The 19104-nt window shown below is 41.9% G+C and overlaps 1 protein-coding gene across 2 annotated transcripts; it reads left to right on the forward strand.

Annotated features, from left to right (window-relative positions):
* Positions 1-249: 249 nt before the first annotated feature.
* trim45 (tripartite motif containing 45) lies at positions 250-18769 on the forward strand. Of its 2 annotated transcripts, XR_005696248.1 has the most exons (9): positions 250-1162; positions 3024-3312; positions 3585-3730; positions 5829-6145; positions 13513-13642; positions 14436-14550; positions 15709-15835; positions 16471-16690; positions 18595-18769. XR_005696248.1 is itself a non-coding variant. In XM_040034843.1 (8 exons), exons 1-8 carry the CDS (start codon positions 675-677, stop codon positions 16623-16625), a joined length of 1767 nt encoding a protein of 588 aa, XP_039890777.1. In that variant the 5' UTR covers positions 250-674; the 3' UTR covers positions 16626-18769. The 2 variants fall into 2 exon arrangements, 1 of the variants encoding a protein (XP_039890777.1); XM_040034843.1 differs by having other exon boundaries at positions 16471-18769.
* The last annotated feature ends 335 nt before the right edge of the window (positions 18770-19104 follow it).

Consider the following 19104-nt stretch of genomic DNA (forward strand, 5'->3'; position numbering starts at 1 on the left):
TTTCAGCATGTTTCACTTTACAAAACGGCGCCCCATAGCGTCCTCCTGAAATGCGCCAACAACATTAAGAGTAACGTCCTCCTCTCTGCCCCTTAATGCTCTCTGGTCGCTATGGTAACGTAAATATTTTTTTTCAAAATAAGACACAACTACAACACGGGAAAAGACCCAGGCAAACCGAGTTAACGATAAAAACCCTGAAAAACGTAAATTTCACACCCGAGCATCAACTCTCGCGGCCCGGTACCAAACGACTCGCGGACCGGTACCGGTCCGTGGCCCGGGGGACCGCTGGTTTAAATGCAGGCAGTGAGTGGATATATCTTCCACCGTCCTGCCGGTAGATGGGGGCAGTCAAAGTCCCACACTGTGCTGAAGACTTCGGTAAAGTTTTGGACCACCCCGGATAGCCCGGGAGAGGTTTCCTATTGGTCTGCCAATGAGAGAGGTGTCAAATGTCCCATGGAGCAGTAAACTTCTCATGATCAAAAGTGGAGCTTTCGAATGGCCTTTTAATTAATGAATGGGGTGGATTGCCGCAGTGCAGAAAACGTGTGATTTATTATGCAGAAAGGGGATTATACAGAAGTTTCCTTCAGCTCTGACAACTTTTTCGAACTCGCTGGGGTGTTTTTCCCCTTTATTCTTGCTCCAGAAATCACCCAAACTGAACAATGTCGCAGTCTGAGCAGAAAGAAACGTCGGAGCAGGGAGCACAGAGCTCTGGACGCGAGCAGAGCGACGTGTTGGTGAATCCCAGAGCGGTGTGTAAGGTGTGTAAGCGCCTGTACCGGGACCCTAAAATCCTGCCGTGTCTGCACACGTTCTGCTCTGACTGCATCGCTCAGCTGGAGCCGTTTTCGGTGTCTTCACGTATACAACGGGATGTTCCGGAGGGCGGTAAGCGGGACAAACCACTGGAGGCAGACCGACCCGCCGTCACTATCACGGTGCTCTGCCCTGACTGTGACTCAGAGGTAGACCTCCCTCCGTCCGGGCCCGTCGGGCTGAGTACCGACCACTTAGCGCTGGACGAAGTATTCGTGGAGACCCTGGAAACGGACGGCCCGCTGGGATGCGACCTGTGCGGAGAAGGAGGTGCTGGGAGCCGCTGCGAGGTGTGCTCCGTCAACCTGTGCGAGTTCTGCTGCCAAGCGCATAGGTACAGTTAGCTCCGAGGCTAGTTTTTAATTCTGTTTTGCTATTATGCCTTAGCTCAGTTTTCTTTATCCCTTCGTACATCCCACATGCTGTTTTTTGTTTATTTGTTTTTTGCTGTCTAATGTATTAAATTAGGTTTTTACCGTGTTTAAAATTTTTAATCTATTACTTCTACTGCTTGATAAAATGTTTGGTTTTCGTTTGAGTCTGTTCCACAGACTGTAAATGGAAGATGGCTATTGCAAAAACGTCATCCATTCCTTTTTGAGATCTCCTTTTTAAAGTGTCAGGCTGTGCATCTTAGGCTACTGTGGCCCTGAGAGGTCAAAAAGCACACTGCTGTTTGGTGACAAAAATTTGCAAATTATGCAGCATGTTTTATTCATTAAGACCTGGATCCTTCCTCAATTCTCAAGTACGCGAGTCCGGACTTGCCAAGAACACGATCATGGACACACGATTTGTACAACTGGAACACCAGCATACTTGATGATGTCTCAGGTCAGGAGTTTTTGCTGCCGTCCCCTCTTAATTTAACTGTGATTAATATGTTATGAAGCTTAACTTAAATCTCAGCCAAACCGATCTACCCAGGAACAAATAAAACACTGAAATAAACCAAACATTAACAATTAGAAATGATCTAAGTGACTTATATATCATGTTTAACCTCAGTAGCGAAATCACTTTTAATAAAAATTGTGTACATGTATGCCTTAATAAAAACAAACAGGTGAGATGTTAGAAGGCTTTTATTTTTATTTTAGTGGACACTCAAAAATTACAATAGACAGCTGCTGGGGTTTGGAAGAGAACTGAACAAATATTTAAAATATAATCTGATCATTTTGAAGCAGCCTTCAGAATCTCCACGTATTAACATGCTGTTTTTCTTCCTGGTGAAAATGTTTCCTCCTGAATTGAAATATATCTCTGTAAACGATGTGCCAGGAGTCCGCTGTTCTCACCGGCTCTTGTGATCCTCAACCTCCCGGTCTGCTATGGAGCTGGTTGGTAACAGACGTCTCCGAAATCGGATCACGTTTAGAAATATTTGATATCTTGATAAATCGAGCAGATCTTTGAAGTTTACACAGCTTCATTCTCGCTTGAAAATAACTTAAAAGTTTATTTTGTGACCCAGAAAGAGTAATATTTAAAAGTTTTTAGCTGCGCTCCTCTGCCATTGCTGCATTTGGGTTTTGGACTAAATGCATTCTGGGAAATTTAGCTGTACCAAGTACACACAAGTCACCACCGATGCATGCTCGATAAAACAGGCAGAGCGAGAACACATCCGGAAATTTTTTGCATTTTCGGCTTGACGCGTACTTTGAATTGGAACAGTACTTGGTCTCCGACTGATGACGTATCACGAGTTAACAAGAACGCAAGTACGCATATCGAGACAGGCCCCTGGAGTTACTGGCTGAGATCATAAACTGTATATATTAGGAACTGATGGTGGTTTTCTCAGATACTTTTATTCAACTGGATATTTTGTTTATTTGTTTGTTTGTCTTTTGTGTTTGTCCTAACAGTGGCACAACACTAATGGTTAGGCATGACTTATTAAAGGCTGTTTTGTGCTACTCTCTGCACTGCAGTCAGTTACAGTGGAAATTTGAGGGTTTTTTTTTAAATATATATTCTGCTTTGAAGAGACTGAGGTTTAAATTGTATTTTACTCTGTTCTTCTTCATCACTAACTGATCTTGTTTACGTATGTCTTCAAGATTGATTCTGAGCCGTTCTGTGCACTAACACACTAACACTGTCTGCACAGACAGTAGCAGACATCCTGGGAAATCCAGATCTGTGTTCTGACTTAAAGATGTGCTCATATGTCTGTGTGTCCTCAGACGGCAGAAGCGAACAGCATCTCACTCCATTCAGGCTCTGGAGGAGCTGAAGGCTTGTGGTCGTCTGGTCCGGCCTGTCCTCTGCACCCTGCACCCGGGACAGGAGCTGCGGCTTTTCTGTCAGCCCTGCGACCTGCCCGTCTGCCTGGAGTGTGCCGCCACGCTGCACCGCGACCACCGCTGCTGCCCCACACGTGATGTTATCGATCGCCATGGGGACCGCATCAGAGAGCTGGTTAACGTGCACCTTCGACCCCGACTCGAGCGACTGGAGGAGTCACTGCAGAAGGTGAAGACTGCCATTTTATTGGGAAGATATACAGACTTTTGAGCCAGTGTCCCAATACCTTCTGTCGTTGCCGGCGCTTCATGTTTACAACAAGTGGCATGAAATTTGGGTAGCTCACAGTTAAACAAAGGGCACCGCCACTGTCACCTCAGAGGAGAAAAAAAGCCACATACTCGTTCTGAAAACCTGTTCTAGCACAGTTTGTTAAGCTTATTATTTTAAATACCCAGTATCTGCTTTTAGAACTATAATATACATTTCCACTGGCACAGGTGGAAGCATCTCAGGAGACTCTGCAGGCACGAGTTGAGGCCACAGCCAGTGAGGTGAGGGCATTCGCACGAGGTTACGCCAGCGCAGTGGAGGCCCACTGTCTGTCTCTGCTGCGGCGTCTGGAGGAGCTCCGAGTCCAACGGAGGTATGAAAACATGCATACTGACCAGCTTAAACTTAGCGGGGATTTGACGATTCTCTAGATCCTGGGTTTCCCATATTACATTAGATCAGTGGTTCCCAAACTTTTTTTGCTAGGCCCCCCTTTGTTTTACAAAAATGCCCCCCCGCACGCACAAACACAAACACAAACACATCCTCCAACCACACACACCCATATTTTGCTCCATTGCGGTTTATTTCACACCTCAAACATTTAGTAAACAATTAAGCAAATACAAGTAAACTGCAATAAATTACAGGTAGTAATAAAATAAACCACTAACTCTTTTATGCTACGTCCACACCTACACGGGTATTTTTGAAAACGCAGCTGTTTCGTCCACACGGAAACGGCGTTTCAAATCACCGAAAACTGAGATTTTTAAAACTCCTTTTTTGCGTTTCCGTGTGGACGAGGAATACAGAGTTCGTCACGCAACGTCAAAGGGATGTGCCTTTTTTCATGTCACGCTGTGCGCCACGCTATTGTTTACATGAGAGGAATTGCAGAAACAAAATACTGTTACTGTTAATCTGACTATCTTCAGGTTTTACACTCTTACACACATGCAGTTACTGTCCCTCCATTTACAAAGGCAGAGGCGTCACTGTGTGATTATTTTACATGTAGTTAGGGTTTTTTTTTCCTGTGTAATAATATTCAACATTGCTATCAATACATTTTTCAAAAAGTGCCTCTCTGTGCAAAATGGGTTTAAAAACATAAACAGCTGTGAGGTACTGTTTGTCTGTGATTTGAACCGGGGGACAAATCGTGGCAGGATCAGTCTGATATCATTTGTATCCCACTGTAACTTTACTGTAAAAAGAGCTAACGTCTCCAAAATGTCAGGAGTAGTTAGTCATTACAAGTGTTTGTGAACTAAAAATCAAGAATGTGGGATACTGTTTGTCCGTGATTTGAAGAGCCCAGCGCTGCTCCCAACGAAGGGAAAACCAATTCTGCAGGGGAGAGCTACCTCGGCACTTGTGCAGGTGAAACCAAAGGGCAGACATGCTTCACCATATTTTCTAGTCTTTGGCTTAGAATGAAGTTGGTTTGGAAACATATTCAGCTATGCTTCCTCTCCTGCTTTGCGTTTGTGTGGGCGCCCGTGATAGCAGTGTCCAAGCGTCCCCCCCAGGGAGCGGGCCCCACACTTTGGGAAGGTCTGCATTAGATTATGAATAAAACATGAAATTTTGTTGTTTTTCCAGTGGCATTCTCTACCTCATAGTTTTTAGAAAACACAGTTCTCATCAGAATACTGTGCTTTAACCACCGTAGCGCCACATGGCTAGTTGAGAAAGCAAAGTGCATAGATGGCTAATTAGCATATCATTACCGTTCCCAAAGCTATTTCTCAAGAGGAGACAGGAGCTTATTGCCACAGCAGGACACAATGCTGTTCATGAATCAATTTCCTCGCACTGCCTAAAGATGAATGCACCACCCCAGGACTGAATAGTTTACAGAGTAGTTACTGATTATGATATAGAGTCACCAAAGTTGTGGTTAAGATTAACAGGTTATTACAGTTTTGTTTTGTTTTTAGTATTACAACCTCATCAGTGTTTAGATTATAAAGTCAGACCCAGAAAATAAAACCCAGGAAATCTTCTGCTAAGTGTTCGTGGATCCATTTCAACACATTTTTGTGCCAGTATATATAAAAAGTCAATAAGCTGAGCGGCTGCAGTTTCACTGGGAGTGTGTTTGATATCGATGCTGTTGTCTTATTGTCTAATGTCCAAATGCTCTTTTTAGCTGATTCCAAGTGGATGTTGTCTTCACTGGACTTTAAAGTGTTTCTCATTTTGTGAAGCTGTTGACTTACTGTAACCCCAGCGCGTTTGAAATCTCCTGAAACAGAGCTAATTCTGTGTGTTTTAAACTGATCATAACCTTTTAATCACACAAAAATGAACCAGAATTAAACAAGCATAAGCAATCCATTTATTTCTTGAATATTGTAATACAGTAATTATTCACTGCCATGCCACAGAAACCACAGAGAGTCTACCAAGAATATTGTGAGGAAATGCTTTCAACTTTTGCTTGTCTAACTTCTGTTTACCAGGAACCACCTCCACTTACAGGGGGTGCAGCTTCAGCAGGCTCTGCTGGACATCCGAGGCAGTGTGGAGTTCGCAGAGCGGCTCCTGAGTTGCGGGTCTGACGCTGAGATCCTCAGTGCCAAAGGAGTGACCTTGAGAAGACTCACCAGCCTGGCAGAGAGGGGTTATGACCCCCACCCAGCAACCGTTGCCCCTGACGATGGCAGCAGTATATCCTTCATGCCCAGGGAACCCGCAGGGGAGGTGGAGGGCTACCCTGTGGTCGGGGTAATCAACTCTAAGACGGTGGATGTCAGCAGGTGCACCATTGAAGGAGAAGGTAAAAGACAGTTTCAACCATGTGTACAGAAGGTTAGGAATCCATACTTGCTTCAATAACACTCTTAAATAAATCACGGAAAACTATTTTCAGGGTCATGTGTACATATTGTATTTTTTTTTTTTTTTAGTGTTTTTACCGGCGATAAAACCAATTGTTGGTCTGTGCTATGGACAAGTTTGACACCTTTTCTCCTCCACAAATTTAAGCCGATATCACTTTAGCCCCTCCTATTTTTATAAATTCTGCACTGAGCTTTGAGGTCTCCGATATCACTGAAATGCAGCCAGATGTTGCTTGTTTTACATTTGCACTCATTTCTTCACTTTTTTCGACACCCTGTGTACCTGGCCTGTACCACTACCACTTGCTGTGTTCAGAACATCTGCCCCGCTTCGTTATTTCACATAATGGTATGATCCTTGTCTGCCTGCATATTATTGGCCGCATTGTGTCCCCATCAAAATAAAGTCTGACCCCTGCCTGCATAGATTAGTAGGGCTGAATATTCGGCTCCCACATACTGACGGGCCATTAATATACATATATACATATGAATTTATCTTGCAGGCCGGATATAATTGTATCATGGGCCAGATGTTTGACACCCCTGCCCTAAACCATATCAGCGACTTTCAAGACTCAAAGATGCAGCATACACAGAAGTGCCAGAAAAGTGTAGTTCCTCAAATTGCCACTTGAGGCTGGCTCCAAAAATTACTCACTTTCCATAGACCTCCATGTTAAATTCCCCATCTTTAGAGCAGAAGTAAACATGTTGACAGCGTGCCACAAAAACTTGTTTTGGTCTCTGTGGGAAATTTTTGTACTTCATGACAACCACGCAGGTGAATTTTTATGCAAATCAACCATTTTAATTGTGTTAAAGGTAAAATTTGTGCCTTACTGGACTGTTTTGAGTCATAGTTGGGTGACATTTCGCGTGATTCCGGATTCAGTTTTTTTAAAAAAGACAGTAAATATGATTAAAGCATGTTTTAGGTGGACAGATCCCACATAATGTCTCAGTAAATTACAAACACCATGCTAACCAGACTACCTCCTGGGCTGCCCTCTTACCCAAATACATTCATGCCAAGTTTAAAGAAACAGACAAAATGTCAAACTGAAGGTTTTAAAACGTTAATCTACAAAAAAGTCATCATAGTGGGAGCCCCATCCATGACTGATAGTGATGCATTATATGTTTTTCTATGCAGGTATGCATACTGCATTTGCACTGTTTGTGTCATTGCTACACAATGACACCGTCCCCAATCAGACGCTTTCCCAGTTGTACTGCATTGGGGATCAGAAATGTGATGATACTTTTCTGTGTTCATAATTCATTTCCACAAGTTTCCAAAAGCCACTGGCTGAACTGCGTCCAGTTCTTACATTAGCCTTTTTCCCCATTTCCTTCCTTAAAAATGGCTTCTTGACAGCCACTCTTCCACTGAGTCCACATCAGGACTTTTGCACTGTATTGTAAGTTTAGCTTTGAGTTTGCTAAAAGCTAACTCGACTCTTTTACCAATGACTTTTGCTTTGTTTTAACATGAAAACACCTTTAGGCATTTCTGTTTTTATATTCAAGGAACCAGATGACCTGAAGCTGAGAGTCACATGAACTGAGTAATATTTTAAAAGAGTGTGTAACAGTGACAAAAGCAAATTCATTTAAACTCAGAACTCTTGTTTTTCTAGCCACATCAGTTTAGAGACCGAAGGTTGGTGTGAGGCAGAGACGACAGTACAGACTCATGCAGCACATAAAGACTGTTGTTTTGTCTCTGGGGACTTTGGCTTAAAGGCAGAAATTCCTTCTGGAGTGAAGGAATGTTTAGGTGTCTGAAGAGGCCTGCAGGCAGTGCACAAACATAACGGACACATGCAGTGTTGGAGGAACGGGGATCAGCAAGAGTACAGGGCAGCTTTTGAGCGACACAATATTTACGACTTTCCTTTTGTGTTAAAATGTTTTATAATAGAGGAGAAGCATGCACACGTGGAAGGTTTGCTTGCTTTTCCTTTTGTTTAAATGATTGCTTCTACTGCTGTCCTTAGTAAGTTAACAGTTAATCAGAAAACTAATGTGAGGAGACAGAAATATGCCCAAAGGCTCTCCTTGTGACAGTCTGTGTGATCTAAATCACCTCATTTGTTATTGTAGAAATAATCATTTGCGCATCAGTTGATTATGCAAACTGCAGCCCTTATTCATTGCTCAGAAAAGCACCCAGGTACTGCCACAGTTCCCATCCTTCCACCACACACATGCAGACGCAGCAAGCAGGAGATTTGTAGCAGCGTTTCTCTCTCTGTATTAGGGCTCGGATTAAAGCAGTGTTTACTTGTGATAAATGGGAAACCAAAGCAAATTTGGACTTCTTTGTTGAGTCTCGTTGGTATCCAAGAGCCGCTGCCAATGTTTGCCAAAGAGTCAGTCTGCCATGTGATGTCAGGCAGTCCGTTTGTGTGGGGGCTTGCTTGAGTCTGTATTAAAGTCGTGTGTACTGCATTAGATGTAGAGCCGTACACAGCTCTCTGGTCCCTGCAGCAACCTCTTCATTTATCCAGCTTTACTTTGGGCTGACTTCGGTTGCTAAAGCTTCTACGTTTTTTTCCTCCAGATTGAGGATCAATGCATCAGATAAACCAGCTTTTTCCAGCTTTAAGTTGTTTATTCTTCCCAAATTGACTGCAATCAGTTTAACACAGTGTGACACTCTCAATTTAGGGGTTCAGATTTCAGTCTTGAGTATAGGAAAGTGGACATCGCAGAGGCTTACCAACGATTATCCCCTCTTTGTGCGAAAAGAAGATTTGAAGTGTTGAAATGGACTGCAAGACTGAGCAGCACAGGTGAATTGTGGGTGAGAAGAGCTGTGTCTTTAGTGGTGACAGCTGCTAGTACTCAGCTTAGCAAGAAGACGAACAGAGATTCACAGATAATGCAACCGTATGTTCAATCAATTTACTGTCAAGACGCACCTAACTTACCCCTCTGTCCGCTCAGCGCCAATGCCACTTTATATGTGCTGAAGAGAGTGCTGAAAGGTTGGATGAAACAACCCTCTCAGCACTCCCTATTTATTTTATTTGCATTAAATCTTTTAATATTGGTGTATATCAGAAATAATTGTATGTTGATAATGATAAAAATCTGTAATAGGCCAGTATCAGCTCATATTAGCTAAGCTATATGTAACTTAGGCTCCACTGGAATGCAGTGTTTAGGTTAAAATGGGAAGATGTTATTTAAAAAAATAACTGCAAAAATCTAACGTAAAGACATTTAAATATATTGCATGCAGATAAAAACTCTGGCGCCCAAGAAGAGGTTTTCACCTTTCACCAAGGAATCAGTAAGCTAAGTATACTCTTACTGTTTCCATAGGAATAAAGAAGGTCCATACTAACCAGGGGCTGCTAATCTAATCCACTGATCATCAGGAAGAAAAGCAGAGGTTTGGGCAATTTACTAGTCCGAAGTGCTGGGTATTTCTGGGAAGGGTTATAAATGTATTTCCAAACTTTTCAATTCAATCATTTTGCAGTGAGAAACATTATTGACAAGTGGAAAACATTCAAGACAGTTCCAGGTTTTCCCAGGATGTTCGTGCATTGCTTGGAGAAATTGAAAAATAACCTGAGTGCTACATCTCAGTCCTCAGCTAACGTGTCAAAATTCATAAAAGTACAATTAGAAAAAGACTAAACAAATGACTTTATTGGAAGGTCTGCAAAGTTTCATCAGAAAAGACCACAAGAGTTCTGGAACTGCACAATGGTGGAGGGGTGTTGATCTGAGCTTCCTTGACCTTGCAGTCAGTCAGAAGCTAATGAATCATGCAGTGTTCTTACTTTTTGCATAGATTCTTATGAAAACTGTATATTCCCTGTATATGCAGACCAGTCATGCTCCCATTGTGTATTCACCCCCAAAGGCCCAGTTTGAGCCAGAAAAAACCCTGACACTGTGTATTCATGAATTCTCGTTGTCATTTTCGTTAGTTAAAGCAATTTAAAAGCTGTCCATTGAAGTCTTTAAATAATTGGGTTTTCCTGACCAGCATAATAACACAAATATTTAAAATGTATTGATAATAAATCTACTTTTGGTCATCAGCTTCAGCCTCACTGCTAGAGGGGGCACGTAAACATGCATGTGATCATCATGATCCAAATGATGAATAATTCCAGCTTGAGATTAGGCATAATTGCAAAAGTCATCTGTACACAATACAATGTATACAAACATGAAAAGTAACCATGAGATCACTCTCACACAACTCTGTCATGTTAGTCAGATTCACCCTGGGTCCACCTCGAGCAGCTTTCTGCGAGTGAAATTAGAAGAATATAAATGTTGTGTCTGAGCATCAAGTTCAGAGAGCACACGTGTCTTCTTGGTGTGGCTCATATATAGCAGAAATTTAAAATCAGCACCTTTCAACTTCAGCAGGAGTCCCGTAACGCAATAGTGCTGCACCGTTATTAACGACAGTTCGTCCCCTTAACCAGTACTCCCATTCATCATCAGTGAAGGAGCCGCTGGAGTTAGTTCCATTAGCATCCAAAGAGCTCTCCCTGCAGCTGCTGGAAAACACTGAATAATAACAAATGAAAACACAGCGTGGGATCATTTGTTATCAAACTGCTAATGGACTCTGACGAGCAGGCGCAAAGCGGCATTAATCATTGGAGTGAACACAGGTGATGCGCGCTGTAACACGACAGAAACAGCTGATGAATATCTTGAACGAGACAGCGGAACAAGTTAATGAAATGCTAAATAATGACGCAGAGGTGTTTGAGAAATTCGACAATGCTGAAGTCCAGCTGCACCTGAAGTCCCCTCCACATGCAGTTCGTTCATCTGGACACTGACCTGCGTAAGCGCTCAGCGGAGGGCTGTATTGAGATTGTGCATCTGTGTGACTGAAACCTGTAGAGGCACAAGACAAATGTCCAGGTGTCTCAGTGTCGTAGTGTGTCTGAATGATAAAGTGCCTCATTTATTCTTTGTAGTTTTTTTTGTCCTTCTTTGTACTGTTACCAACTTTTCTCTACCTTGAAACATCTTTTCTGGGTGTTTGTGTGTCTGTGTGCTCTTGCCATTTGTGAAATCTCTGCATATGAAGAGGTTGTGTCCATGTATTTAACCTTTACATATCATAAATAAACCGATAAACAAGATGCCTCCAAACTCCCAGGTTAAAATGCTCCAACGTACCAGCATGAAAAAACATGTTTACAGAGTGATAGGTTGTGTAAACCATCATATAAATTGTATGGTTGGTGATTTTCTTTATAGTTCATTCATTTGGACACCGGGATAGTTTGGGCCATTGACAGGTGTGCTGACATAGGCGCTGTAGCTCGAATATTGCCTCCTAGGCTTCATGCTACAGTCACACTAGGGAAAACAGTAGTTGGAGACTGAAGCGCAGCTAAATTTATTGCTTTGCACTTCAAAGCAACCATTTCAAAGGCAGCTCACCATCAGCTGCTGTCTTCAAAGCAGCAGTGGTGCATCAAGACAGCAATAAAATGGCAAGAAGACAGAGTCAGAGTCTACTCTCTGTCAGGTTTTGATTGAATGGGGTCTATTTGTCAACTACATGCAATCTATCTGGGATCAAATGGCAATCAACTGTAATAAATCACAAATCTTTTGCCACCTGTTGCAAAACTGTTCCTGTGAACATGAAGAGAAGTTTGCATTAAACAAAATTCACATTAACTTACATTTAGTCCACTCAGAAGCTCGTAGATTAGAAATTTAAATTTCCTTGATAAATAGTGACGTAATTGCTTCAGGACGGCACTTCAGTGGCAAAATTCTAAATGTGACTATGGTGCTCGGTGTCCTTGCTTTTATATAGGACTGAAACCAGATTAGAACCAGTTGAGTCCGCTAGTGCAAAGAGATGCAGACAAGTTGTGCTCATCAGCCCAGACTGACTGTTTGATCACAGAGTGGTGTCAGTCTGTCTGCCATTCTAAATTCAACGGCAGTTACTGCAGAGCATCGTTACCTCCCACCAGGTAACCAGCTTCTGATCACAAGTCATCTGCTTTATCTGCTTTATCAATTTGTAGTTGGTCACTGAATAAAAATAAAACAATTAAATGACATCACCATTATTAACTACCTTTCCTGGAAGGGCTGTTCTATATAACGATATATATCGGATGACGATATGAAAACGTCTATCGTTTCATTTTACACTATCGTTTGTTTCATGGTGTCGCAAAATAAACTGTTTACAGCAAAAAATATTCATCATTTTGATGGTCACTGTGTAGAATTTCTTAAGTTCTATCTTTCTCTTATATTTAATATAACCACAATGCAGACAGACAAGCAACTCTTTTTATGCGTTGCCATTAGCAACAACGACGGTAAAACCATTGTTTGACTCTGCCGTCCCCTTGTTGATTTTCTACATAAACCTTTCAAAATAAAACTGAAGAGCCTGCTGAGATTTTTCAAAATAAACTGAATCACATGAAATGTTTTGTCAGAGTGTTTACAGATGGGAAGCTAAAAAGAGCTGTCAGGTGTAATAAATACTCACAAAGAAAATTGCGGCCATTTCAACTTTAGTAACACGACTCCAGGTAAACAACGCCCAGCTGAAAACACTTCACGCGAGTCGAGTTGCCCAAGATTCACAGAATTTACAGAAAATGTAAAATTTTTGTGATATATATCATTGTCAGGATGATAAATGTCTTATATCGGGATATGAGATTTAGGTCATATCGCACAGCCCTGTTTCCTAGTCACAACCAGACTGCCATTCTGTTTTTATTCTAGTGTGGCTGAGCCAGCAGTGAGCCCCTAAACCTGACCTCTGCACTGTGCTTGTGGTGATTCTTAGTAGAAATCTATAAAAATATGACCGCTGTGACGTACAGCCTTAGCTGATAACTTAGAGCACCATTCTTTCCTCTAAATACGATAACTTTTAGGTCTAAAAATATAGAAATATATATACACATAATTTCCAGCGGTAACAGCAGTGAACAGGCTTCAGAATGCTGAGTCCAAAACCAGTGTGTTATGTTACAGTGGTAATCTTTTATATACAGTTTATGGAAGATCCCTACATCAACTTATGACTGCGTACTTTTGTCCTGGTGCTCTTTTCACTAATGGGCTACATCTCTGAGCTGTAATTAAGGTAAATGATAATGACAGGCAACTTTGTGGCAGTTTGGGACAGCCATGTTTTTTCAGCAACCTCAGGACTCAGCCTTGTGTTGATCCGTGGTACACTTTTAGTCAAGCGGTAGTTTTTTGTTACTCAGCACAGTCTTCGGGATTCTAACCTTTAACCCTGTGTTGGTCACAGGCCTGCAGGAAGGCACGGAGGGCCAGCTGGGCCACTTCACCCTGGTGTGCCGAGACTCAGCTGGAGAACAGTTGGCGCGAGGTGGAGAGCACGTCCTCGTGAGCGTCGTTCACACAGAGAAGAAAAACTGGTGAGTGGGGGACAGCGTGTGGCGTGCCTGGTCAGCATTTTAACTCTCTGAGCATTTCTGACTCAGCAAATCATACAGAAGACACATTTAGTTTAAAAAAAACCAAAACGTTTTTTGAAACTTAACTGCTGAAGTGTCCCAGAGCAAGGACCTAATTTAAAAAAAAACAACAAACTGATCATGTGACTGAAGTGATGTGAGGTTTTAAAACTCTCAAGAAGGAGGTGCAGCTGCCAGCACACAGCAGCTTCAGTGTCAAGGCTGTTGAAGATTTTTTTTTTTTTTTTTTTGGCCGTGTGACACCCCCGGCTGCTCAGAACAGGTCAACAGAGTACTCTAAGCCTGAGTGCTGTGCTATTTTTGTTACTTGGGTTGAAAGAGGCACACTCTTATTGACCTCCGTAACATCACATGAATCATTTTTATTCACATTCACGATCAAACAGTGTGTAACTTTGAAAACAAGGGCAGCAATATCAGGAAGGCTAGTATCTGTTTAGTATCTGCCAACACAGCCGTCTGATCCATGAATGTCTTTGAGTTATTACCTAAAGTCAGCACGTGTGTGATCACTGGTGTTTTGGATGTCTGAAATAAGTTAACCTTCAGACTGAGAGGCTGATATACATCAGAGTATGACTCAAAGCTCGGACAGGTCATCCATGCTCTCAGAATGAGCAGATTCAGAATCCAGCACTGATGTTTTGAGAGCAGTTTACATCTATGTGCTATCAATTGCGGTTTTAAAGTGATATTTTATATTATTAATAAAATGTTTTTTATTTTCCATCAGTAAAGTGGAGACGACTGTGACTGACAACAGTGACGGGTCCTACAGTGTGTCATACACACCACAGCAGCCAGGAGCGTACTCTGTGTGGGTTTGTGTCAAAGCCCAACATGTCAAGGTATTTTAAACTAAAGTGTCGAGACTGTAAGTTTTAATTTGGTTTGTTTCTCTTACGCCCCGTCTAAGGGGCCAGGACACAAAATGAGATGGGGACAACAAACTTACCCAAGACTCAAGCAGCCACAGTTTTTTCACAGTTTCATAATTAAGGCCATCTTCAGTTGATACATAGGTACACACTTTCACTTCCTGGGGTTTGCCTACAAGTTTACACTATAACAAAAGAGGCTAAAACTGCTTTAGCCAACACAGTGCGGTTGCTGTACACTTGAAAACATCATGAATTAACTTCAGTTTCATGAAATGGTGTGATCAGTTTTAGATATTTAGAGATCTCCAACTCAGACGCTCTCATACAGAGATTCAGGCCATCACCTCCTTTATATAAAGGGATTACCCAAAGCTGTTCACTAGATATACCTGACACAGGTTCCACACAGACACCAGCAGCAAGGATGCCAGCAACCTCCACGACCTTCGAATCCACCCCTGGTTCGGCCTCGTGGGCAACCCTTATTCTGCTGTGGCCTCCTCAGAAGGAAGCCTTGCAGCTTCCTTCTGTGAAGGTCGGACGCCTTTGTCCACCAACTCTGCACACAGAGAGGCCTTCAGCTCTGCTTTACAAGCACTACAGAGCATTTGAATGTCACAAAAAATAGCCACTGTAAGTAAATCTGCCCCCAAAATATCTAAAGAAAAAATTACCCCCCACACTAAAGAAAACAAAAAACACACACACAAAATAACCGCCAAGCAAGAAAAACCGAGGACAAGCCCCCGTCTCATCTAGGAAACCATGACTGGAGTCAGTCACCTGTACGCCACACCATTCGCAGCCAGGCACCTGCAGAGTCTAATTAGTTTCCTCCTTATATAATATTTACATGTTGAAACAAAAATATAACCGCTGTCGAAACAGTTTGAAAACAGTAGCTGCGTTTCACAGCTGAGATATGAATTATTGAAATAATAAGCTGACTGCTAGACGGAGCCATGGCCTTGCTAGCAGTGCACAGCTCGTCACTTCAGGGCTCTACATCCTCCTGACAAATCAAGTTATTATGCACAACGTTGTCCTTAAGCAAGAAGAATCCCTGTAACGGCTCTTGTGCCAGCCGACACTGGTTGACTGCCTCTGTGCTGTCTGTCTCTGCAGGGCTCTCCATTTGTTCTGAATGTGAAGAGGAAGTTCAGGCGTCACAGAGGGACGTTTCACTGCTGCTCCTTCTGCTCCAGCGGAGGAGCCAAAGAGGCTCGCTGCGGCTGCCCGGGAACCATGCCAGGTACGCAGCAGATAACTTTCATATGTCCTGTCTGAAGGAGCAGGTGTACAGTGAACAAACTTCGGGGTACACTGTGCTGTTGACTAGAACACACAGATGAAGAACAAAATTAAATTAAGATTTTCACAGAATCTCGGCACCATCATCTGTGCATCTGTGTTTTTAAGCTAAACCAGCTTTCCTTACACTCTCCGTGTTCTATTATATTTCAGGTTATTTGATTCATAAAAGAAGCAGATGTTTGAAATATAGTTCCTTAGCATCACACATGTCTTTTGTGTGTAATTTGAGTTAAATAGAGACAATTGCTGTTACTGAAATGTTTCCCGTCACTATGGAAATCATTGTTTCTCTCTGCATTTACTTACACTCTGAAATATGTTTAAAGCCACTGTGGTAAATGTAGGTAAACGTAGACCTATTACAAACTGATAAACTGGAAAAACAAATTTCCATATGAGCTGGCGATAATTAACGTACAGATGTAATCATTCTATCCACACCTGCTATAATTCAGCTCCAAAATCTCTGTCTAAAGGAGCCTGTAAGCAACGAATGAGGAAAAAGCTTAAATCAGTCTTTTGTATTTTGTCTCTCATCATTTCATCTGCCATCGAATGTCCGTCTGACTGCAGGAGGATTTAAAGGCTGCGGTCATGGTCATAAAGGACATCCCGGGAAGCCTCACTGGTCTTGCTGTGGCAGCACCACGGAGCAGTCGGAGTGCTTGCCCCAGAGCGTGCTGGCTGCCGTTTCCCCTCGCAGCCACCTGCGAACTGTGGAGCTCTGAGGCGACACAGAGCCGAGACCTGTCAGGACGATGCGGTTTCATAAAAAGATGGCAGAAATGGAAAGGTTAGAGCTGCGGGGAACTAACCTTGAGGTTGTCGGCGTAAACCTTGGACCAACTTGAAAAGGTCAGACAAGGGAAGTGAAAGTAACCTAGTGAGGCAGGACATCAGAGTCACTGCATGTCAGGCTTAATGTGATACAGTATCCAGCCAGCTGTTAGAGACTAACAAGGGACACAGACAGTCCTCAGTGTAGTCCACATTGTAAAAGTGCCTTTATGTGTCGGCTTATCATGCTCACGCTGGAGGAGAAAGGAGAAAGAAGAAGCATCGATCACAGCAGGACAGAAATGTGTTTAAAGCCTTGCTGAAAGGAAGCGGAGCAACAGCTGACAGTTTACAAGTTTTTAACCTTTTAATCAGCTCGGAAGTTCTGAGGTGCTAAAATAAATTTTTGATTCATGATTTTAATGGTCAGTAAAAAAAAAAACAGCCAGAATCAACGGATTGTGGAATATTTTATGTCTTTTTATATCAAACAGTCAGAGGAAGTAATCCTAAATATACTTTCGTAAATATAGCCATGGTACACCACCACTCCCTACATGGCACCTTGCCTGTGTAGACAGCAAAAAATGGCTGTAATGCTATTTTTCCCCCCAAAGAATTTTGATGGATTTTTCTTTATAGTTCCTTTGTTCTTTCAGTTCTGAAATAATGTAACTATTATTGTAACTGTTATGAGGTATAAGGTAGTGGAACAACAGTCTATGTGTCAAGAAATGCTTTTATGCATCTCCTTACAGTGCTGTTACAAATATGGACACATGTTAAATAATGAGATCAATGTTTTAACAGCTGATCATGTGAGCCAAAGCTCAAGCTTCAGGGTTTTTTTTATTACTCTTGTTTCTGCATGATGTCAGTGACAGCAGATACCCCTATGGATGTGGCTCTGGCTGCGAGCACAGCAGCCCCGCCCACCTGCTGTTCAAACCTGCTGTTTACAAGGGGTAGCCAATCAGAAGAAAAGCTAGCTTGAAGGGCGAGGGAAAGGAGCTAAAACAGCTCATTTCAGACAGGGATTAATTTTGAATAACGGGAATATTTGTCATATAAATATTGACTAATTACTTGAGTTCCAAGTAGTTGTGTATTATAACAATACCTACTGTGTCTTCATTGGTAACAACTTAGTCATAATTGTGCCTTTTACTGGATTATTTGTATGTAATAGTCACAAAACAGGTGATTACACATAGCATTACTAATAATTCATAACTATTTCCTACAAATTTACATATTACAGCCTACTCAAGTTTTATGTCTAAGTATTAAATCAGGTAGATAAATACATTTTTGTTAAAAAATAATAATAAAACATTATGTGTAGCTACAAGGAAATCATTATATGCACAACTACTGCCAAGTACTGCAAAAATATGTTTGCTCGACAACATTTGATTCAATGATTAATTTGTAAGCTAATCCATAAGGTAAGGAAAGGCCGTTGCATGGAAACAATCCAAAGTGTAAATTCATTCGCTGTTCCAAATGCAAACATCTGATTGTTTTTGCAAGCCACAGCATCTGTCCTGTCCTGTGTGCATGTGAACAATTTTATATCCAATGGCTGTTAGTGCTACCGGAACAACGAAGAAACTCATTAAAATATTCACACAAAAGGTTTTTTCCTCAAGTGTCTTTAGGAATTCAATTCCCGCAAGCTTCAAGCCTTTATCTGGAAAGCACTGTGACCATGAAGGTGCAGACAGACACTGCTTAGAATACAGACTCGTTTTTCTTCTGAGCGTTATAATGAGCCACTTTTTCTGTATTCAGAATGCAACATGCATGTTGCACTTGAGTGGAAGGAACATGATGATTTTTACGTAGCATGTGCTCAATATGAAGTTGTAAAAATGAAATTTACAACTAATTTTTCTACTTGTGGGCCAATATCTGCAGAATGACAGAGAAGCTGTCACACACTGAGATCTGGAAGTGTTTCCATCAGACTCTGACTTACACATTCATCTGGATGTATTAGCAGGTAACTTGTCCTGGTGCTGTATTATTATTATTACTTTTTTTTTTTTTAAACTTGTTTACATCTAATAAAGAGGTTTTTTGTCACTTCTTATATCATGCTTCAGTTATTTTTTGAAAATTACATATAGAATCATTTAGGAATGAATATGTTGTTTTGCATATAATACATCTGTAATATTTAATTTAGAGGGCTACTGCTTCTTAGGTCACTTTTTTGTTTTGTGGTCAGTGCAGCAGATTGTAAAGGCAAAGGCTGATAACAGGGGAGGGTGGGCAGTGGATGGCAATGATTCAGCAACAACCTTCTGGTCTGGACAGAATGCATGAATTCAAGCAGCAATGGGCTGTTTTTGGCGAAAATGTGGTGCTTTTGGGATTGTGTGGTCTGGTTGTGCCCTAAAGTGGCCCATGTGGTAAATGGTTAAT

This window comes from Simochromis diagramma, unplaced genomic scaffold (assembly GCF_900408965.1).
Source record: "Simochromis diagramma unplaced genomic scaffold, fSimDia1.1 OVJJ01000091.1, whole genome shotgun sequence".
NCBI classification, from domain to species: Eukaryota; Metazoa; Chordata; class Actinopteri; order Cichliformes; family Cichlidae; genus Simochromis; species Simochromis diagramma.

Excerpts from the sequence above, each read along its gene's own strand:
- trim45 (XM_040034843.1), top strand. The coding sequence starts at position 675 with ATGTCGCAGTCTGAGCAGAAAGAAACGTCGGAGCAGGGAGCACAGAGC. Across the intron at positions 13,643-14,435 it reads CACACAGAGAAGAAAAACTG|TAAAGTGGAGACGACTGTGA; the intron begins GTGAGTGGGGGA and ends ATTTTCCATCAG. Across the intron at positions 15,836-16,470 it reads CTGCCCGGGAACCATGCCAG|GAGGATTTAAAGGCTGCGGT; the intron begins GTACGCAGCAGA and ends GTCTGACTGCAG.